The 21,999-nt window shown below is 46.8% G+C and overlaps 9 protein-coding genes across 9 annotated transcripts; 4 read left to right on the top strand and 5 right to left on the bottom strand.

Moving 5' to 3' along the window:
- Positions 1-260: 260 nt before the first annotated feature.
- N7478_003141 (chaperonin-containing T-complex subunit CCT5) lies at positions 261-2,585 on the bottom strand (the record flags this gene model as incomplete). The annotated part of the gene is made up of 11 exons (XM_056919355.1): positions 261-305; positions 371-459; positions 518-698; positions 760-897; positions 955-1,603; positions 1,657-1,946; positions 2,018-2,101; positions 2,156-2,249; positions 2,351-2,399; positions 2,467-2,484; positions 2,576-2,585. 11 exons carry the CDS (start codon positions 2,583-2,585, stop codon positions 261-263), a joined length of 1,647 nt encoding a protein of 548 aa, XP_056782513.1.
- A 350-nt stretch (positions 2,586-2,935) lies between these two features.
- N7478_003140 (chromo domain-containing protein) lies at positions 2,936-4,008 on the top strand (the record flags this gene model as incomplete). Its single annotated transcript, XM_056919354.1, has 7 exons — positions 2,936-2,942; positions 3,008-3,155; positions 3,209-3,251; positions 3,307-3,386; positions 3,453-3,852; positions 3,906-3,931; positions 3,984-4,008. The coding sequence occupies 7 exons, from the start codon at positions 2,936-2,938 to the stop codon at positions 4,006-4,008; spliced, it is 729 nt and encodes a 242-aa protein (XP_056782512.1).
- A 416-nt stretch (positions 4,009-4,424) lies between these two features.
- N7478_003139 (putative transcription factor Rap1) lies at positions 4,425-5,953 on the bottom strand (the record flags this gene model as incomplete). Its single annotated transcript, XM_056919353.1, has 4 exons — positions 4,425-5,354; positions 5,414-5,654; positions 5,707-5,792; positions 5,846-5,953. The coding sequence occupies 4 exons, from the start codon at positions 5,951-5,953 to the stop codon at positions 4,425-4,427; spliced, it is 1,365 nt and encodes a 454-aa protein (XP_056782511.1).
- A 474-nt stretch (positions 5,954-6,427) lies between these two features.
- Positions 6,428-10,956, top strand: N7478_003138 (uncharacterized protein; the record flags this gene model as incomplete). The annotated part of the gene is made up of 5 exons (XM_056919352.1): positions 6,428-6,516; positions 6,567-6,720; positions 6,783-7,728; positions 8,113-8,290; positions 8,361-10,956. The coding sequence occupies 5 exons, from the start codon at positions 6,428-6,430 to the stop codon at positions 10,954-10,956; spliced, it is 3,963 nt and encodes a 1,320-aa protein (XP_056782510.1).
- Positions 10,957-11,358: 402 nt separating this feature from the next.
- Positions 11,359-12,177, bottom strand: N7478_003137 (uncharacterized protein; the record flags this gene model as incomplete). Its single annotated transcript, XM_056919351.1, has 3 exons — positions 11,359-11,636; positions 11,724-12,077; positions 12,162-12,177. The coding sequence occupies 3 exons, from the start codon at positions 12,175-12,177 to the stop codon at positions 11,359-11,361; spliced, it is 648 nt and encodes a 215-aa protein (XP_056782509.1).
- A 325-nt stretch (positions 12,178-12,502) lies between these two features.
- On the bottom strand, positions 12,503-14,122 carry N7478_003136 (uncharacterized protein; the record flags this gene model as incomplete). The annotated part of the gene is made up of 1 exon (XM_056919350.1): positions 12,503-14,122. The coding sequence occupies one exon, from the start codon at positions 14,120-14,122 to the stop codon at positions 12,503-12,505; it is 1,620 nt and encodes a 539-aa protein (XP_056782508.1).
- A 404-nt stretch (positions 14,123-14,526) lies between these two features.
- On the bottom strand, positions 14,527-16,222 carry N7478_003135 (uncharacterized protein; the record flags this gene model as incomplete). Its single annotated transcript, XM_056919349.1, has 2 exons — positions 14,527-15,756; positions 15,809-16,222. The coding sequence occupies 2 exons, from the start codon at positions 16,220-16,222 to the stop codon at positions 14,527-14,529; spliced, it is 1,644 nt and encodes a 547-aa protein (XP_056782507.1).
- Positions 16,223-18,329: 2,107 nt separating this feature from the next.
- N7478_003134 (uncharacterized protein) lies at positions 18,330-19,217 on the top strand (the record flags this gene model as incomplete). The annotated part of the gene is made up of 2 exons (XM_056919348.1): positions 18,330-18,482; positions 18,558-19,217. The coding sequence occupies 2 exons, from the start codon at positions 18,330-18,332 to the stop codon at positions 19,215-19,217; spliced, it is 813 nt and encodes a 270-aa protein (XP_056782506.1).
- A 1,366-nt stretch (positions 19,218-20,583) lies between these two features.
- N7478_003133 (uncharacterized protein) lies at positions 20,584-21,921 on the top strand (the record flags this gene model as incomplete). Its single annotated transcript, XM_056919347.1, has 1 exon — positions 20,584-21,921. One exon carries the CDS (start codon positions 20,584-20,586, stop codon positions 21,919-21,921), a length of 1,338 nt encoding a protein of 445 aa, XP_056782505.1.
- Positions 21,922-21,999: the final 78 nt, after the last annotated feature.

The following is a 21,999-nucleotide window of genomic DNA, read 5'->3' as shown; positions in this document are numbered from 1 at the left end:
GAATTCTATGTGTAGCCATTGGGATACGAAAAAAGCCATTGTTCTGTATGATGCTCTATCGTACATTTAGATGGAAGAAGCATAAGTAATGACATGAGAGATCATAAGTCTTTTTTCTCATTGCAACTCAGAATGTTCTATGTAAGGGGCCATGTTTTACATAGGAGTCCAATCAGGATCATCATTTTTTTTTGGTTTCAGCCGACACGCCAGAATTATACTCTTGTACTGGCTAAGCATTAGGACTATGTGCGGGTAACCTAAAATTCAGCGTCATCATCGCCGGAGATGATAACATTGTTGATCTGAAACCGATGTCAGTACGCGGGACAGGCAAGGAAAGAGAAGAATATAATAGATATGAACTTACCTTGAGAACCATGCGGCAAAGCTGAGTAGCAAGCAGAAGTTGCTGGCGCTTACCGATCAAGGGGTCAATGGCGAAGTGCTCCCTCATATCTGGAGAACTATATATTAGCGTCTGAGTCAAGTTGCTGTAATGACGGGTACTGCTTACCATTGGTACCGGTCTGCATGCAGTCAACACCGAGGCGAGTGTTCTGCTCCTTGACCTGGCGAGATTTGACGGAGGCAAGAGTCTCAATGGGGCTCAGACCAGAGTTTTCAGACAGGGCCAGGGGAACGGCATCCAGAGCATCGGCGAAAGCACGCATAGCGTATTGCTCAATACCCGGGCTCTGTAGGTTTGAAATAGGTTAGATAAGAGGTAGAAAATTAGGAAAGCAGGGGAAAACAAACCTTAACAGCGGCATCCTCAACAGCAATTGAGCAAGCAATCTCCGCAGCACCGCCACCGTACACGACACGATTGTCACGAACCAAGTTGCGCACCACACACAGAGCATCGTGTAGTGATCGCTTAGCCTCATCGATAATCTACAGGTAGTTTGATTAGCAAAACCGCATCGAGGGCCAGTTTCAAGAATGACATACCATCTTGTTACTACCACGAATGAAAACAGTGACAGCTCGGCTGTTTGCACACTCCTCGATAACCAACATCTTCTCTCTTGTGGTACCGAAGGTCATCTCACGAACACGTCCAGCGGTACCCAGTTTCTGCGCGGTAAGATCCTCGAACCGAGGCACAATGCGACCATTTGTAGCGATCGCAATGAGTTCAATTTCGGGACCACCCACCCATCGGACGGCAGGAAGCTTGTTCTGAAGGAGCATGTGGTTGGCCTCGTCATCGAAACCCCATTGACAAATAACAAGGTTTGCACCGGAGCTCTTGAGCTGCTCAATCATCTCCTTGAACTTCTCGTGTTCATACTCCTGAAGTTTCTTGAACTCTTCAACAGAGGTAATATCAAGCTTGTGCTTGGTTTTTGGCTTCGGGGGCTCGAAGGGGCAAGTCAAAATAGCGAGTTTGGCGTCTAGAACCTCATCAGGCATTTGGGGGTGGGAAAAGTCCTTGTCGATGATGACACCCTTCACAAGCAAAGAGTCCTCGAGGGCTCCGCCGACCTTTCCGTCAACCTTAATCAACTCGAAATCAACATCTTTACGCTGGAAATCAGCAACAGAGAGCACAGCGTCCACAGCAATCTTGGCGAACTGGTCGTGAGACTTGGAGACACTATAGGAAGGTTAGTAAAAATGCAATGATGCTTGGAAAGAGCTGATACATACATCTTGCTGCCCAAACTGGTCTTTGCTACCTTGAGCAGGTTGGTAGTGTCATCCTTGCTGAAGGGGATATCGTCACTGATTCTGTCAAGCTCGGCAAGAGCAATCTCGCAGGCCTGGTCGTAGCCGTCGGCTATCCGAATGGGGTGAATTCCCTTATCAATCAAGTCTGAAGCTTGCTCCAGCATGGCAGCGGCCAACACCACCACACCGGTTGTGCCATCGCCGATTTCCTCATCCTGTGACTTGGAGAGCTCGACAAGAAGCTTTGCAACGTTGTTTGTAATTTCCATCTGTTGGATCTCCATGTAAGTCTCTCGCCAATTATGTGTCGGTCTCAAAAAGGGTCAAAGGAGAAGCGCACCTGGCCGAGAATGGTTGCACCGTCGTTGGTAACCGTGATATCGCCGTCGGGGGAAATAAGGATCTTGTCTAATCCGCGAGGACCCTGTCACAGATTATGAGCACTCAATCCAACTGCTAAAATATCGGGTGGTCATACCAAAGAAGTCTTGACAATGTTGGCCACAGTCTTAGCGGCCACAATGTGCGATTTCACGGCTTCAGTGCCATGTTGTCTCTTCTTTCTTCCTTGACTGAACGGTAATGAGTTATATGGTCAGCTTCCGTGCTTTATTTCCCAGCTATTGATTCATGATTTTTGAGCGTGTCAGAGGCATGATATCCGGAAACGTACTCGCGAACGACAATAAACGGACGGCCCTGCTCATCCTTCAACACCGAAGCTGTTTCTGGGCGTTAGTGAACCGTAATTGGGAGTCGAGTAATGGTGCCGAATCGTATGATATATACCTTGAGAAAGATCAAGCTCTGTAAGTGATCAAAGTCAGGGTCAGTCACCATCACAAATAATGAGGGGCATCCGGGGGGTTAATGGGAACCAATGAATAGGGGAACATACGCATCGCCATTTTGACGGGGGACTGCCCTCTGGTAGGGTATTAACCAGGGGTTGAAGAAAGATGAAACTAAAAGAAAGACGAAGTATCAACCTGACTTTGACGTTGATAGTAATAATGCGGAGGGGGGAATCGAAGCTCGGTGAATTGCGTCTCGCAAATTAAAATCCAGTCGCTAAATCGGGTTTAGTGCGATGCTGTCCGCCTTCAGCTTTCCACGCGCAACCCCCAACCTACGGATGCTCAACAGCTTCTTTGCGCGCGCGCCAATCGCTACTCTTTTTCTAGTTTGAACGAGGCTTGCGCCTCGTACCGCCAATCTGCTATCTCGCATTCTCAACTTCACTCCTTTCAAATCCACTATGCCGCGTGAGTCACATGCGCCGTGTTTGATTCTACTCTTTTACGCGCACCTGCTAACTCCACCACCAAAGCTCCCGTTGAAGATTTCTCAGACGCAGAGTCTGGCGACGTCCCATTTGCCAAGGAAGAACTTAAGGAAGAAGTTGAGAAAGAAGTAAAGGCGAAAGTCGAAAACGGGGACGAGGACGAGGATAGCGATGATGGTGACGATGAGGACGTGTAAGTTGGTCCCGAAACTGCTCAACGGGGTCATTTTGTCTGATTCGCCATAGATACATCGTTGAGAAGATCGCCGAGCACAACTTTTCCGAAGAAGTACGTTCATTCCATGGGGGAGTGAATATAATCGGTCGCATTAACACATTTCCAGGGAGTTCTTCTCCTCCGTGTGAAGTGGAAAGGGTATGAGAAGGCAGCAGATATGACATGGGAGCCAGAAGATGGTCTGATGTAAGTATACGGATGTCCATGCGAACATCATATATTGGACGGCGCAATATTGACAAAGTTTGGCAGGGACGGCGCGAAGGATGTTGTGGAGCAGTACTACAAGAAGATCGGTGGACGCCCGGACAAGCCCTCGTCAAAGGCCGCTCCAAAGGCAGGTCGCAAACGCAAATCTTTGGGAGAAACCAAGTCAACAGCACCCCCAGCTTCACAAAATGAATCCAAGAAACGTCGAAAGTCAGCCCCAAGAACTCCTGCTTCGGAGACACCGGCTTTGACCGAGGACAACAGCGACGAAGACACGGAGAACTGGCTGCCAAAGGGTAACAACTGGGACAGGGAAGTGAATTGCGTCGATACTATTGTTCGCGGTGAAGACAACAAAACTCTATTCGCTTTGTTATTGTGGACCAATGGCAAGAAAACCAAGGTGTCCGTGGAGACATGCTATGACAAATGCCCCAAGAAGGTCAGTCGATATCTGCCGCATTTATAGCAGAAACATACTAACTCTATATTTAGATGCTTAGGTTTTATGAACAGCACTTGTAAGTACGCCGGCTATGCCAATTGACTATGATGATACTGATTGCCTTGCAGGGTCTTTAAGGATAACGAGAGCTAGACATATCGCCCAAAATCTTTTTGAGCGGAAAATTTAGTTGGTGCTGAGTTCTAGGCACCTTTCCGAGACTGACACGGGAAACATTATTTCAAAGGAGCTTATATGGAGTTAGGGTTCCAATTGTGCTTATCTTCTTTTTTCTTTCTCTTTTTTCTCCTGCTTTTTTACGCCACGATCCCAATGTAAGATACCTGAAGTCGATCCGCATTGATGCTTATTTTCTTAGCATACTCAGCTCATGGATATTTGGGCATCTTCGGGCCTGTATATTGAGTTGATACTTGATGTTTTCATACCCCCCTTCTCTCGGTATTTGCAATACTGGTATTCATAAAATAATAATATTATGATGAGACGAGATGGGTTTGTGTAATTTACATGGCCCCTTGCTGTCAAGTTACTACACTGGCTCATGGTTAAATAATGCCTCCATCACGAGCTAAACGAAGGTATTCCCACCTGGCATTGAAAAAGTCTTCGCCATGCTTTTCATAGACCATTTTAACAGCTCGCCCATCTTCCGCCTCTAGACATCGATCATCTTCAGGTGTCCATACTCCTGGCATATCTGTGGGTATGCCTTTCCCGGCTGCGCAATGTTCGAGTACCCGTTCAGCGTATTCGGGATTCATACTGGTACATTGTAATGCTTGGAGCACAAGGGACAATTCTATATTGCCTCGTCCTAGTTGGGCATCAATCCAGTCATTGACATCTATATTGCTTTCCTGATCAGTTTCTTCGACTTCGGGCTCTGGGCTCGATGGAAGGAATGGCAACTCTAAAAACAAGAGACCCGAAGGAACTTGTTGCGGATCTCGAGGCTCTGTTGGAGCTTTCTGTGTTGATGTTTGAGTAGGTGATGGTTGCGTAGTTTGTGGTAATGAGTTTTTGCGCGTTGTTTGGTGTGTTGAAGAAACACTTTGAGCCGGAGAATCCATAGTTTCGGGGGTCCCAGCTAATACTCTCTTAGGAGGTGGTGGACACACTTCATCGCGCTGATTCTCGTGCGGCCCAGCGAACGATCCGCGCTTTCTTTTTAATTTGGCCGATTCGCCGGGCCGTGTTTGGGGCATTGTCGAGGGTTGGATCTGTTCGCCTTCGGTAGGAATGCGTGGTGGGCTTATGTTGGGCATTGACCTTGCTGTCTCTGATGGCTCTTGCTTTACTTCTGGTGTTGCTGGCTTTGCTGGCTTTGCTGCTGCTGGTGGTGGTGCTGATCTTGCTGCCAATGCTGGTACATGTTCCAGGAGGTCTGGTCTGGGCTCTCCACCTCCCGGGCGGGGTTTATGGCGCAGGTTTTTGAGATATCGTGCTCGCCAAGATTGCCATGGATGCTGAGGGAACTGAGAATTTCAAATCAGTCATGCACACTTGGAAAATGGCCTAAAAATTTGATGCATACCCTCTCAGCCAAGTTTTTGTAGATGTTGTTGCCATTGATCGGCGCATTCTCCTCCTGTTCATAGGGATGTAACCAGTCAAAGAGAGTCTGATCGTCGATCAAGGTATAGTCTGATCTGGTCTTCTTTGTAGGGATATTTGATGCGCCTACTGGCCGTTGAGCAGAAGGACCTGCTCGGTAGTCTTCAAGATCTTCAAGCTTTCCATTGCGAACAGATTTCTCGACATATTTATAGGAATATCTGGGTTGATAGTTAGCCGCGGCGCTTCTCAATATACGGTAGATATACGTACGTGTCTGCAAGCTGCTTTTTTCTTAAATGGTCAACAAGCTTGACATCAGCATATTTTTCTAGCAACACGACAACGCCGCCGTGTTTCTAGGAGAAATTAGTTTTCGTCCTGCTCCCAGACAGCTTGAAATAGGTCATACCTCAATCGTTTCTTTGAGCATGGTCCGTTGAGGGATGTGGTGCGCGAGCCAGAACTTTGCGCCTCCAAAGAGATTGTTCACGATGATCTCTCGGGTTGAGTCCGCCATAATGCCAGTCGTGAAGTACAGGTCGGAGATTTAGAGGAAAGTCAAGAGGCCAGGTATCTTCTTGATAAAAGCGAGCATTCATTCCGATTTCTTGTCAACTTGGAAACACGCGATCTTCACGTGTCAATGGATAATTAGGAGAGATTCGCATTTCATATGCGACAATAAAATAGTGTCTTCTCAAAAAAGCTAAAATTCAAGGATCATTCCGGGTATGGACATAGTTCCTCGGTGAATGTGAGCGCTTGAGCTTCGATGCTTTACGCGCAGGCGCATTATGATGACCACGTGACTTTGCGACAGCAAACGCGACGGGAACCCAGCCAAGCCAACCATTTTCTGGCATCAGAGCGAGTTCAAGGCTCATGGGCAACGACAATGAAACTGCGATAAATTATTTGATCTCATTATATTCGGTCATTCCTGGTGTTTTTTAGTGATCACCGGTTCCAGAGACCCATAGTTGCTGCCGGAATGGGAGTCATTCGTATTGTCGCACTGACGATACTGGGTATCTCGGCATTTGTGTTTATTGCCTTGTTTGGGAGATTACCAGCCTTTAGGTATGAGTGACTTTATTACTATATCAGTATTATAACTTACGATATTCAAGGAAGACGCCCATCGCGTTTTTTTATCGATTACTATGGGTACATATCCCCAACGGGATCGCATTTGTGGATTCACACTACCTTGGAGGGCGGTTCATGCGAACATGGACTCGGACGGGTAAATACATGTGGAATGAAAACCATCCAGTGATTTTGGTAAGTGCTCAATTTAATATATGTACTGGCAAGGCCAGATTGCCTCTAACCAAAAAGTTTAGATCTTTTTTGTAGGTTTGCTCTCTATAGGGGAATCTGTATTCCTTCCACCAGCATGGCCACGTTTGCCAAGCGTCCACAAACCGTGGGTCCCTGTGATGGTAATTCTGCCATACGTATTGCTCTACAAGTGCGTGAAGACGGAATCATTTATCACGCCGGAAAATCATGGTCAAGAGATGAAGCGGTATCCGTATGATCGGGTGCTGTTTCACCCTGGGAATAACTGTCGCACCTGCGAATTGCCCAAGCCACCTCGAAGCAAGCATTGTAACATATGTCGTGCTTGTGTCTCTCGACACGATCATCACTGCGTTTGGTTGATGAACTGCGTTGGCTCTGCGAATTATGTCTATTTTATGTCACTCTTGCTCTCTTTGACTGTCATGTTAACATATGGCACGTTCCTGGGCTATCACCTCCTATGCCAGACCCTGGAGGAACGAGTCACATTGGAGGGACGAGCAGCTATGAAAGCCTGGACAGTCTATTTCCAAATATGGGCCCTTGTTATCACCGCCGACTCAAAGATAGGCGCTGTGACCTTGCTGATGCTGATGACGGCCCCGCTGGCGGCGGCCTTTTTGGCCTACCATACTTACCTCATATGGGCAGGAACCACCACAAATGAAAGTTCCAAATGGTCTGACCTGGAAGATGATGTTGCAGATGGATTTGTGTTCAAAGCGAAGCGAAGTCAAATCGATAATGCGCCTGCCTACACGGACTTGGACGATCAGCCCTGGCCAACACAAAGTGATCAAATCTTGGTTACGGATTGTGATCCGCCCATGGAAGGATTTGTCCTGGCAGAAGACTCCAATCGCGTATTTTACAATTCTGGTGGAGAGGTACCAATTGACACAAGATGGAAACCAGTCCGCAGCATGAAAGAAGTGGATAACATTTATGATGTTGGGCTTTGGGATAATTTTAAAGATGCAATGGGTATTTCGGTGCGGCGGAAGGCCTTTACATAAATGTCTCACGAAACTTACGAAGCGCAAAATGTTTTGGTGTATACAAAGTACATACAAAAATCGCCAGAAATAAATTGTTCTGAGTAGTTGCTTTAATACTGTGGTGTAAATTCAAGACCAGTTGACTTCAGACTAGCAAACGCACACATACTTAGTGCTGATGGTTCCTCTGTATAGTCCGATGATCACGCTAGTCCAATATGGGAACAGTGTTTGTAGATTCCCCGCGGGCGGTGAAGCGGGCGGTCACAAATCAACGGATAAGATCCTCAATTTTGTTCTCCAGTTTAATTTCATCCCACCGAAGGTCTTCCTCATTTGGCAATCGTGCACATTAAACCCTTTCTATAAGGCAAAATGGCTGATCCGAAGCCACTTTGCACCCCGGCAGAGCTTATGCTCAAAGTCATTTTAGCCGGGACTTTAAGCCACTATGAAACCCGAGGAATGATTGATGACAAGCGTCTAGAGCACATGCTTGCTGCTGGCAAGCAGATCTTATACAAAACACATCAAGAGAGCGAGGTTCGGTATGTTGATACTTCCCAATTGTAGCCAGGAATCGTTAGTTCCTTATCTTTTGCTGACTTAGCATATTAGCCACAACCTTGGTATGTCTCCAGACATTTGGCAGGGCCTGACGGATGTTCTCACCAAGGCGATTCCCGTCCTCGAGTCACAATCCTTTGCGTGGAAGAGCCCTGCCGCTACATACGAACATTCATCCTCGAACTTGATTGCATACAATTATTTCTCCTTGGTGAAGGACATCGAACGCCTGAATGATTTGTGCACAATCGCTCGCAATTTGCTCGCCACAACTAAGAAAGCACAGAACCTTGCAGCTGCTAAGGGTTTCGATCAAAGAATTCTCGCCTTGATCGATACCTGCGTCCGAGTTACCGCCAGAGGGTTCGATGGAGAGACTAATGCTCGAAACGAAGAGCGTTGGCAAAAGGTGGTCAATCTTTACAAGCGGCTGTTAATAACGTGCCTCCAATATTTGCACAACTTCATTATGCACAACGAGCAGCGGAAGATGGTTCTTTGGCTGGATTTATTTGGATACCATTCAACCGCCGATACCAATATCATCAAACCCAAAGACGCATTGGATCCTGCCTCCGGGGCTGAAGGGGTTGCGCCAGTTGTGAAGATTGGGGAACGTGTAATCAACCCGCCCATCCGCGCATTATATGATCAGACAGCAGAGGACTTACTGCTTGAGACCATCGCAAAGTTCCCTCGCGAACCTTCTACAATCAAGGAAGAAGCAGCAATGCTGCTCTTGGCAAATATTAAGGATCATATGGAGAAGATTTTGGGAAGAGACCTCACCGACATTCAAGAGATGGGTAGAGATCCAGAACAAGTCAAGTATATACGTGCTGCTCTGACCTCGATTCTGGGAGCCAAAGTGGACGGATGGTCTGATCTCCAGGATCGAGCCCGTGAATTGCCACCTGCTCTGCCCGAAGAAGAGGAACATGAGCCAACTAAAAAGAAGACAATTCTTACCATTGATCGTAGTCCGACCGCGGGCTTCTCCCGTCTATGCTGGGCTGATTTGCCCGAGGTTAATGATTACACAGTAGACGCGACGGTAACAGATGACGATACCAGTATGCCTCGTTCGTCTCAATCAGCAGCCGAGACATTACAGGAAGCTAAGGATGAACTTATGGCGCGTCTACAAGAGCCTTCTCATTTGGGTGACGGCGATGCAGAGTACGATACGGCGGATGCAGGAACGGTGGGCGATGAAGACACGCACAGTCTGGAGGGACACGCAGACGGAAGCATCGAAGGGGACGAAGAAGATGAGGGAGATGTTGATGATGGACATGACGATGGTGCAGAGGTGGATGATGAAGATGACGACGACTATCGTGGTCGCCCTGGCGATCAACAGCGGGGCTTGCTGACCGATATCCCTCTTGTACTTGGGCCTGCCGAGATTGAAGCATTGCCAATGATTGTCCAAGCAGGAATTGTCGATAGCTTTGGCCTCAAAGGTGGAGAACGAAATGGATCCCGAAACATGCAAGCTCTTCGGTGCCATATCCTTCTTGCGCAGGAGACCGGGCGCAATCTGCTCCGTGAACTTCTGATCTTCATTGCTGCTTGGGATCTTCCAGATGATGAGCTCTACTTTAAAATGATGGTCCAAATCATGGAAGCCGTGCTTCGTAATGGCCTAATGTCTCACGCATACTCCGACTTCGGTCAGCCCAAGGATATTATTTCCCCAGCTCAGGCTGTAGTGGTCAAGATCCTGACGCACATCTTCCGAGCTAAATACTCACCGGCCTCTGTTGCTGGATCCTCACAGAACAACATTCCACGAACACCAGCGTCGCTCAGCCGTGTAGATATTCTTACTGTCCGATATATCTTCACCATCTTCCGTGGTAATATTATACCGGAAACCTGTGCCTTGATTTATCTACAAGGCCAGATTCGTGCGGAGCGTGCCCTTCCTGAAGATTTCCCGTTGAACCTGTGGGATATGGAACGCGTCTACGAAGGTGTTTACCAGTTCCTTGAGTTCTTCGCCGTACTCACAGAAAACAATGACTGGAAGAATCTGCTGGTCAAATGGGAGATTGTCTATGACTTGGTCACTCTCATTAAAGAGCTAGAGGCTAGCATTCCCAAGGGCCAACTCAACTCTATGCCTTTTGGTTCGGTTCCTCCGCCACCACCTCGCAGCGCATCGCCCGATGATCAGCCTTCATCCCCAGCTCCCGTTGCTGTTGAGCGTCCTTACGATCCCAGTGACCCAGACCCGATCGAGCCCGGTCCCGGAAGTGTCGATTCGCGCCCAGAGTCTCCTCCAATCACAGAAGACCCTTCAGAATTCGAATGGCGCAACCTCAAGAAATTGGTCGTTTTGGTTCTTTCATCATTGGTATGGAAGTGCCCCGAAGTTCAGGAGCAAATCCGTCGCCATGGAGGTGTTGAAGCCATCTTGTGCTGTACAAACTTTGATGCACACAACCCCTATATCAAAGAGCATGCCGTCATGTGCCTGAAATTCTTATTGGAAGGCAACCGCGAAAACCAGCGCCTAGTTGAGGAACTGGAGGCTCGAGAGGTTGTCAGCAATGACGGTGGTGTATTGGAAAAAAATGGCTATGAGGCCATGATTAATCAAGCTGGAAAGCTTGCTATCCGGTCCAAAGAAGGCAATTAGAAGATTTGGATGAAACTGCATGGATAATTCTGCGGTCTTCCATATCTACCTTCTACTCATTAATGTACAGCGTAAATAATATGTAGGACCCAAAAACATTATTTTGCTCGCAAATCGTTATAGAATTAGAAATCATAAGCTCAGCTTGCATATACTTGTCATACTGAATCTGGTAGATGCATTATTATATTGACTGCTGAGACTTATTAACAAATCATATAGATAACGGATTCTTTGAACCAAAAAATGAGGTATCGATCAATAGTAATGATTCGTGAGGACGCAACACCCTCATAATGCATGCATTCATCCATTCACATCGCATCGCTAAGCTCGACTTCAACTCCCTTACGTATTCTCCAACTAGCAACTGGTACTTTATGAAGGCTATACCATGGCTCTTTAGCCATACATCCCATCCCACTCTTCCTCATCATCTTCCTCAACCAGCTTCTTCCTCGCCTCATCCTTCTCTCGCAATTCCTTAGCGAAGTCTACCCGATCAAGTGGACAAGTTCCCCGCAGTCGTAACCAGGGCTTCACACACTCTAGATCAAAGATATGGGTTGGATGGCAAGGCAACTTGACAACAAGCGGGTACTCGTCCTCTAGAAAAGGATTGCTGCAAATAGGACAGGTCTGATCTGGTTTAAGTGAGGATTTCGGAACACGATCGAGCACTATCAATTTTGTCAGATATCGATGAATAGAGATGCACCCTGCGGCTCCTGAAAACAAGACGGGTGCTGCAGAATTGATAAGCTTACTGTCGCAAAACTCCTCGCTTACGCCTTCTACTTCTCTAGGTGGCATATCAGCCCCACTGAGCAAGCTCTGTATCATCTGTGTTATGAGTTCGTTGCCTTCGAGACCAGAGGCCCCTTCAGTCTCAGCTTCGGTGCCCCCAGACGCATTCTCACGGCGCATCACCTCGAAGGCCTCGGCGAGGGAGTAAAATGCAGCGCTGACATCTCCTGGTACGGGGACGGCATGAGGACGATGATCGGGGTGGTTGGGGTCCGGGGAGATCTCTGAAAGGGTCGCGAAGAATGTGGATAGGTCTGGGCGGCGACGGTGCTGGGATTGAGGGTTCGTAGCGGGGTCCGCAGTGCCGTGTTCGACTGTAAAGTGGGTATTAGTGAGATTGAAAATATATAAAGATTGTATATATAGAGGTATGAGGGTCAGCAAGAACTTGTAGTTACCTTCGTAGGTCGACATGGTGAGTTTTGGGGTGTTGTAATGGGGGAGGGGAGAAGATGTGCGGGGATATCCCGCTTTGAAATCGTGCTTTGTGACACCGAATTTGTTTGCTTCTGTTGTACTCAGCAGAGCAAGGGAAATTAAAGGCGAAGTTCAGCGGTTAGGAAGGCTGGAATCTGTCAATTGTTGGAGATAATGAAGAGTTCTTTAATGTGTATTGCGGACCAGAGGCAGCAGAGTGATAACGCGGCGCGGGGGGAACGGGAAAATATGATTGGGCGCTGCTTCAAGCTCTAATTGTGCACGACTCCAACCGCCCTTTGAATATACAATGGAATGAATTTCAACTTTTAAGATCATCCTCGTCGTTATCTTCCATCTCCCTCCAAATTTCTATCCGCGACATTTCAAGCTCGACTGTCCAATTGCCCCTCAACTTATTTGATCTGTATACTCCTTCACCACCCTCTTCAGAAACATGTATGATTTCAACGCAGCGCAACCTATCTGTGAATGTCATCATCACACCCCCATTTTGTCCAAACGTAACCGTCTCGTTGTCCACTTTCCATCCAGGCTTGTCTGGTATCCCCCTAAAGATATCCTGAACTGGAGCTAGCTGAAAAATGGAACAAGGCTCCAGTCCCACTGCACTAGGGACAATATTCGTCACTATGCTAGCCCCGTCGACCTTTGGTTTGGGGCTAAAAACACCGAAAACATATGGTTCTCCTGATCTGGTTGTTCCAGATAGTAAGAGAAGAACTCGACTGTCATCGGGAGATGTTTCAACTGCCTCGATTAACACGTTTGGACTTGGTAAACTCGAAGGGGTATAATATTCAAGACACCTCAAATAGTCGAAGGCTAGGCAACCGCTGAGAAAAGCTGATAGCTGGCTCGCACGGGGCAGTGTGAGGATCTCTCCAAATGAATTGGGACATTCAAGGCCAGTCATTACCCAAAATGAGCTGGTCTTCTCCAAAAATGACTCGAAAAGCAGACTATATATAGGATCGAAGAGATACGGCATGGTGTCTTTTAGTCCACGATAGAAACCTGGCCACGTAATAATTTCCGCCTCCTTAAAGTCACAGAAGGTAGCACAGATAGATCTTGCGGCCGCATCAAATTGGTTCACATTCGCTTTGACCTCAGATGAAAACTGCAAAGCCAGAAGAACTTTGACCAAAGTAAAAAAATTATTGGCGGGAATGCCAAGTGAATACAATTTTGGCAGATCATTCTCAATCGCCATAATCTTTGCTCGGGGACGAAATGAATTTCTATGGACACATGCAAGCCAAGGGGCTTTCTCTTCTTGTGTAGAGTAGAGAACGTCAAGTAGGTCATGGTAGATCTCGTCACCATCATCGTCGCGATTCATCGAGCAAAAGTCCAAATGCGATTCGTATTCGACCTCAAATGCCCCTTGCTGTGCCAATTTGAGTGCGCTCTCAGGATCATGTGGCATATTATGAGATACAGAAGCGAGACTCTGGAAAAGCAGCCTGCAGCGGTCTGCATATGTTCGCATACGGGACCGCGAGCCTTCAATTATGACTCCTCCAACACAGTCTGGAAGCATCCACATTAATGAACGTGTGAGATGCTTCAAAGAGAGACCGGGTCGCGGAACATCCCTTTCCTTGCCAGGACTGCTTGGAAATGGTATATCACCAAGGTACAAAAGGCTGTCACATATGAGCTTCCCAGCTTGAATTCCCTCGGAAGAGCAGGGTAGTGTCGACTTGGTCTGCAAAAGGGAAATAAATACAGCCTCGGTCAAAAGCCCCGTAGTGCACTCGGACTGGAAGACCCTTTCGATAACGCCTTCATTATCTTGGGAGAATGGAAGATACTGTTTTAGTCTGTCGTCCAGACGCTTTAGAATGAACTCCCGGTCAAACATGCGTTTCGAAATCCAGGTGTCGATGGTCGTCTCCTCCCAACACTTCTCCATGATGGAAACCCAAAGTATGAGTAATTGGCAAGTCTTGAAAAAGAAACAAATAAAGGATGAGAGATTCAATTCTCGTGAACTTCTGAATAGACAGAGCGATTATAAATGCGCTGGCCGGTGTACTTGAGTAATGGGTAAGTGGTAAGTGGTTCGAAGGATGATCAGGCAACCAACCAGCTCCGTTCAAACAGCGCCCCATTTAGGCGACCGGTACCTAAACGAAACATACCGGGTTAGGTGCCCGCCATATGCCATGACTCCCATTCTGAATTGGCCAGCTAGTAATTGGATTGTCTCAAGGAGTTGATAATTCTTTTTCAGGCGCTCCATAATGACTTTCATTGTTCTTCTTAGCTATCAAGAGGTGAAAGAAAACCTATTCGATCTCTCAACTAATTATATTCTTAGACAACATGAAGGGAAAGATACGGCTCTCCAGTGAAAACGTCCGGCATCGTATATGTGATGTTGTAGAAGATAAAGTCGTTGACGGTTTGATCAGTATCGTATACTATGGTATAGTTATCAGCGGCGTTGGTTTTGACCTCCAAAGATAAATTAGGCAAGTCTTTCAATCCAGTAACATTGAAATTATGTCTAATATCGAGTCCACTGAATAAAAAGTTGAAAGATATTGGGCCATCCGATGCAGTCGCATTGGGGTAGGAGATATACAGCGAATTGTTGGAAGCCACGGCATGAATCGAAGACTCGGTCACCCAGTGGGTGACACATCCAATCTGATAATCATCAATAGCCCATTGGATCACGGCTGGACTGAATGCACTCGTGCTCTCTGCTGGTCCACCAATGACATGTTCTGCAACTGTCTCGGCGCCAATGGTGATGTTCTCAGACATCCAGGTCGTTATATTTCGTGCGTATGTGTCGAAAGGGGGAGAATAAGCTTGAGTGGCGAAGAAATGATCGCCGGGAAATTTGATGAGTTTCGATTTTGATTCCTCAGATAGATACTTCAGCATCTCTGGCATGCCGAGTGCGAAGAGCGGATAGAAAGCAAAGTCATCGCCATGGTACATGCCAGATGTCTTCTGAGGAATTGGAGCATTTTCACGTCCAACAGCACCCCATATCACGGCGCCAATCAGCGATGTATACTTTTTCATATTGTATCCATACGTGCGGTCCCATGGACCAGCAAGATTTTTGAGGTTGGCATTGTAGAGTTGAGAGACCTCATTCCAGGTCGCTGTTAAGACTTCAGGGGCGTATTTTTTTAATAAGCTGTCCTCGCTGGCATACTGACTCCATAGAGACAAAGCCCACATAGCAACGCCAGTATATGTTGGAGAGTTGAACTCGGAAAGTGTACGGTGTTGACTCCAGAGGTCATAGAATTCTTGAGCGAATTTCTCACTTGCTTGAGTCAAGTTTTTGTCACCCAAACGTGTACCAACCCAATTTTGCAAGATAGTCCTCATCAACCATGGATTTGAATAACATGGGTAAAGATTGTCGCCGTCGATTCCACCAACGCGGTATAGATCACCCTTTGCCGCAGTATGAAGGGACTTCTCGATTTTGGTAACTGTTTCCGCTGGAAGAAGATGGCTATGATCATTAAGAGCCACAAGCCAGGCACAGCCAACGAAATCACGGATATTAGGATCCCACTGTTATTTTGATTAGGCGAGAATATAATTACGCATGACCAGGGAAACATACCGAGCTATAAGGTCCGCCATTCACGTATTCAAGAGTACCTGGCAAAGGCTCTGACGGCGATTGCTGGTAATCACCGTACCACTGCCAAGATGTATCGAGATACTGTCCGGAAATAACGTTGTCGAAAATTCGTACGGCTCTTGCAACATCACCAGGCCCGTTTCGAGCTAGCAATTGAGTTGCATACCAGCCACTGTGTCGAGTATCGTAGCGACCGGGATTGCTAGCTGCAGCGATCAAGTATCCTGTTTCATCATCCCAGAAGCCATCATTCCATTCGATTGCTGTGTTGAACATATCTTCTGCATATGTTGTTCCGCGGGGGATGTTTTGTCGGATGTCGGTTGGCAGAGCTGATGTCATTGTAATTAGCTGGGCAGCATTGAAGCCCAGAAAAGCGCTTTTCAACTTCATAGTTGTGTTCAAGAATGAAACCCTCTATAGCTCAGAAATTGAATGGATCTATCTATGGGTGACTATCAAGTGTGTTAGCCCGACGGGGAAAGGCACAGCCTTTAACTGCCCATAATTTCCTTGTTCCCCTCATTTGATCGGGTATACCTATACCAGCTACATTGAGCTATTAATCTGGTTCGCTGAATGCCGATCTTTGACAGGCCCGAAGATTGTCCGTTATCTTGAAAAGCATCACCGGCATTCTCCCCGTGTTCCCCGGTGACACACCGGCAATCTTCATAAACCTTGAAACTCTTTCCATAGTCGAGCGCTCAACGTCAAGCTTTCTATAGATTCATGCTAGATAGGGCTTTAATAGCTTCCGGTGCAAAAATCCTGAAAGAAAAGATATATACCAGTCCTGGGGCTTTGTTCTAAAACGCCGGATTCTCCGGGTTCGCCGGTAACCTTTCTTCTCAATACTATTAGCTCTTGAGTGATGCTATCTCACCCCACTTCGCTAATTTGCCGACTGATAGTGCGATAGTAACTTCGACCAGTGGTGCAGATCTCAATAATGTTTCCACCTATTTGGTGTTAGCGTTTATGTACCCCGCCTTGAAGGCTTGTTTCCGTGTGGGGAAGTACTTAGAGGGCAAAGGAATCACCCCGAGTGGGATCTGGGTTGTGAGAGAAAAGGAAAGTATCTAAGAGATTCAATTCAGAATTGGCAAAAACACGTTATGTATTGTTACCTCCGATCTTTTGTTTGGGATTATGTGGCCTGTACAAGAGTATAACAGCATTGCCAAAAATAATTCTAGAACGTGTGCTAACCCTCGGAAGTTAAACATCATCATAGACCCATCTTCTAGATTTAGTTACTCCTGAGCCTCCGAAAGGCGCCGTGGGCACCAAGTTACTTTTGCACCCCTTCAAGGCTTCCAACATTAAGAAGTCACTTCTGGAAACTCGCAGCATATAGTTTCTAACTCATCCTCCAACATCAATGGCAGCCCCACAAGATCATTACTAGGTAGTAGTATCAGGTGGATCATATTGAATCCAAAATCTCCCACGAGTAAGTGCAGCTTGAAACAAAGCAAGCCACTTGGGGAGGTCAAATATACTTTGATTGATAGTTCCCACCTGGGCATGATTTCCTCAATTTTAGCGGACCCATCAGCTGCATTTTCACGCCATTCAATTCTTGGCGTGTACTTTTGTGACCAGTGCCAAAACCCTTACCTGAGTTAAGACGATACCATGAATCGCACCACGCGGTTCTTGGTGAGTGATGCATGTTCAATGCCCTAGCCACAGCTTTTCCAATAGTACTCGCTGCACTCATGACACTAACTGGGTGTGCTCCGTTATCATATAGCCCGCCGGAGTGTTGGGTGGCGTCAACAATGAAAGGTGTGGAGATGACATATTCCAAGATAGGGCCAATTGCAAAGATTGTATGGTCAATCTCTCCGTTGGATGACTCGTCTTCCCAATATTCTTGGATATTATAAAAGATCATTGAAAATGAGACACCATCAATATCATGATATCGAAATCCGTCGCAGAATGCACAGTTCGCCTACTATGACACTCTGCCATCTATACATGTACTTCGGAATACTTTCACACCATCATCTGGAATTTACTTATCAGCAAACGTTTATTTCGTGATCGCCCTGTTGCAGTCACTTTCGCAATTAAATGACAAAGAAACAATTGTTCGAAAATTGGCTAGCATTCTTTGGGAAGACAAAGAGGCTTTCACGAAAGAGGCTCTGATTCAAGATAGTAAAGAGTTTAAAGTTATTAAAGTATTTTTAATAAATTAGAAAAGGCTCTAGAAGGTCAGATAAAAATCTTTAATGCCAAGGGCTGCCTAGATCCAATTTATATGGAAAACCCTGTGGTCAATGTGAAACCCGGGACACCGCCCTCCAGCGCTGCGTACACAGCCGCGTTAAAAATAGCCGTGACGACGCACACCCCAACGTGTCGAGTGGAGCGCCGATCATGTTTACAGAATACAAATAATCAAGGGGCCTCGACTTTTCCCCAACCTTCCAAAATACTGTTTGATCCCTGGATCTTTTGAATCCATCATCACATAATCTTCATCATGCGATCCAAACCGTCCGACTACCCAGGACTTCCGTTCCATCTCATCCGCATCCTCGCCTTCTTATCGTCGCTGATAGTCGCTATCGTGCTTGCCGTGTTTATCTATCATCTCCATGCCGACGGGTACAAATTACCCTTTGCCTTCTTAATTGTAACTATTCACCAAATCCAAAGACAACAAATAAAATAAGATCGTGAATTAAGTCGCTAACAGAAAAACAAATAGCTTCTCATCGCCGCTCTCATCTCCCTCATCAATGTCATCCTCACAGCCTTTATGAACTGCAGCTGCGGCTTGAGCACAATGCTCGCGATGGTTCTCGACACCCTCTGTCTAGTCGTTTGGCTCGTCGGCCTCGGTTTAATAAGCTACAACACCGCACACACAATCCTTACATCATGCACAACGAAATACTGGGGTAACTCCACCGGCGAAGACGTATGTCGCATGTACAAGGCCGTCTTCGCATTCACAGTCCTCGCAGTAGCAGCCTTCATCGCCTCGCTCGCATTAGACGGTATCGTCCGTCGGCGCCAGAACAGGCTCGGTGTGTACGGACTCGCTGGGCCCGGTGAGGATGCCATGGAGTTGAAGATGTCGAACGTACGCAGTGGGTCTCTACCAGCCATGCCGTATGAGCATGATGTACCGGCACCTGCCATGGCAGCTGGGGGATACGGGGACCATGAACAGCATCCGTACTCGGATACTTCCTACTCGCACTCGCGTGGGCAGAGTATGCCCGGTGATGCGCAGCAGTATTATGATGATGATGCTCCTGCGTACGGTCATGGTGATCGGGCACAACCAGCGCGCTTCAATTCTTACGAGCGAGGAGATGATCGGTCTGCGGCGACTGGGTATGATCCCATTATGCATCGTTGATCTGAGATGAATTTTAGGACTTTGTTTTGTTACGAATGATTTGGATAGTTGACGCTCTTATATATGAGCGATCTGCTTGCATGGGCATGGCGGCGTTATTGTCATGGAGCCCAACGATACATTTATTTTATATTTAGATATGTAAAAAGCGAGGTTCTTAGCGAGGCCATTTGAATACTATATATTATTTTATTAGCACTTTCCATCTGCATGCAAGATTTAGTTCCGATAGGTACTTTGAAAGTTGTTACTATAGCAACATTGCTAGGTTTGACTCTTGACTGATACCTGCCTATATGTCGATCCATGCTGGGTTTGTTCTCTACCCCCGCTTTCATCTTAGCCTTGGAGGTTCTCCAGAAATCCTGCTGCCAGTGTTAAGACATGTCTCCCTCGCGTCTCTCTTTCCCTGAGTTGGAACTTGTCATACAGGTCCAACCTTCACTCGAAAAAGAAGAACATTCGAACGATTCTACCAAACTCCCGAATTATTGCTCCAGGACCTTTATGCCGCTAAAGATGATACATGGTGAAGCTGCAATCGGCGAACTTTACATCTTATTATTTGGGGTGTTTGGACTTGTTATAAACGAACGACTCGAATTCGCCTACTACCAGTATCAACACACATTCACTTCCAACGGCCATGAGATCCCGGTGCATAATGAGCGAAAAAAATCCGTGATTTTATCCACTACGATTTAATAGCACTACTAGATCAGACTCACAATCGAACCGGGCCGAATACAACCCGTGAATAAGATGAGAATTGGAATACTTAGTTTCGGGATATTACTACGGCGAAGCACGGAAGGCGCCGCCACTTTTAGCCTGATCAGGTACATGGATTAATTTTCTCTCTGGTACTAGAGAGAAGGATCACCATCATGAAAGCCACTTCTGGTCGACAAAGCCGGGGATCTGCCAAGTTTTAGCCTTTTTGACGGCGAAATACTGCTTAGCTGCCCCAGTCAAGCGGGGCATGACTAAAGATTCTGGTTGAAGAGAATAGAATGAACGAATCAGAGCCTTGGCTTTTCTCGGTCCTTTCCCGACCCGACACTCCCCGCCTTTTTCGGCATCTCAAAACCCTTGGGCTCAATTGCCGTGTTATAGCATTGTATACTCTACGTCCATATAACCGTCTCCATATCTCTCGGCGGCTATTGCTTGACCCGACAAAGACTGGGGATATGATGTAATTCTATACTCTTTTCCCCACATACGTGGGGGTGCAACGGGAAAGAAAATGTCTCATGCCTTCTCGACTATATAAGGACGGTCGATGAACTTGAGTTTAATGTTTCGCGCAAGCACAGTTTCGCCTTGACTCAAGCAGCAGCCTTAGGTCGACGGAACCATCATCATGAATTTCTGGCTTCTTACCCTTTGCTTCACCCTGGCAAAGGCCTGGGTTGTCAACGAAGGCACAACATGTACTTTGTATCCTGAGGCTTTGCTTCATCACGGCCAAGCCGTTGATGACTCGCCATCTATTCAGCAAGCTTTTGATATGTGCGGTACCAATGGAACTGTCATCTTCTCAAACAACCTCTTCCACGTCAACACTGTTTTGAACACAACCAACCTGTTGAACTGTGATGTTCATCTTCGCGGCGAGCTGCGCTTCTCTACCAACATTCCATACTGGAGAACTCATGCTATCAGCGTTGTCCTGCAGGATCAAGTCACTGCTTGGCTCTTCGGAGGTACGAATGTGAACTTCTACGGCGAGGGTGGCTTCTACAATGGCAATGGCCAGGCTTGGTACAATGCAAACAAGAACGAGTCGAACCAGCCCGGTCGTCCTATGAGTATTACTTTCTACAACTCGACCAACCTTCTTGTTGATCGCTTGCGTGTCATCCAGCCACAGTTCTGGGCTACCTTTGTCTGGGATAGCAAAAATGTCTCCGTTACCAACCTGTTCGTCAATGCTACTAGCAACAGCAAATGGGGCACCATGAACACCGATGGCTATGACTCCTGGAAGAGCGATCAGCTGCTTGTGGAGAATGCTACTATCATCAACGGTGACGATTGTATCGCGGCTAAGGGCAATACTACCAATCTTCTAGCCAGAAACATCTACTGTGAAGGTGGTACTGGAATTACCATTGGATCTATTGGACAGTACCCGGATATGCCAGACTACAACATCAACACTACATTCGAGAATGTAAAGATCAAGAACGCCATGGACGGTGCCTACATCAAGACCTGGCAGGGTACTCGTATCTACACCCCTAGCAACGAAGACTGGGGTGGTGGTGGCCGTGGCCTCGTGAAGAACATTACTTTCCGCAACTTCGAGATGGAGAATGTTGGTCTGCCCATTCAGATGTCGCAGTGTGTTTACTCTGCCGACTCTAACAAGGGCTGCAACACATCTAAGTTGCAGATCGAAGATGTCAAATGGCAGAACATTCACGGTACCTCCCGTTTCAACATTGCTTCTTCCATTTACTGCTCTGATGAGCGCCCTTGCCCCAACATCACATTTGATAATATCAATATCACCAGTGTCAACGCTACGCGCCACCTGCCGTACTATGATACGGATGTTCAGCACCAGATCTTCCAGTGTACCAACATCATTGGACAGAACAGCTCTGGAATTCCTTGCAACCAGGCTGCGCCTAGTAACTTCAGCCAGTGGATCTACGGTAATGTTGATAGCACGGGCTTGGCAACATTGACCTAAATTTTGAGTTGATGTCTTCATTAGATGAACTACTATTCAATAATTAATGACTGATTTTTAATGTCCGTCAAATGTGGA

Source organism: Penicillium angulare (genome assembly GCF_028827245.1).
Source record: "Penicillium angulare strain IBT 27051 chromosome Unknown utg000003l_segment0_segment0, whole genome shotgun sequence".
Lineage (NCBI taxonomy): Eukaryota > Fungi > Ascomycota > Eurotiomycetes > Eurotiales > Aspergillaceae > Penicillium > Penicillium angulare.
This window is presented reverse-complemented; position numbering and strand designations above follow the sequence as displayed.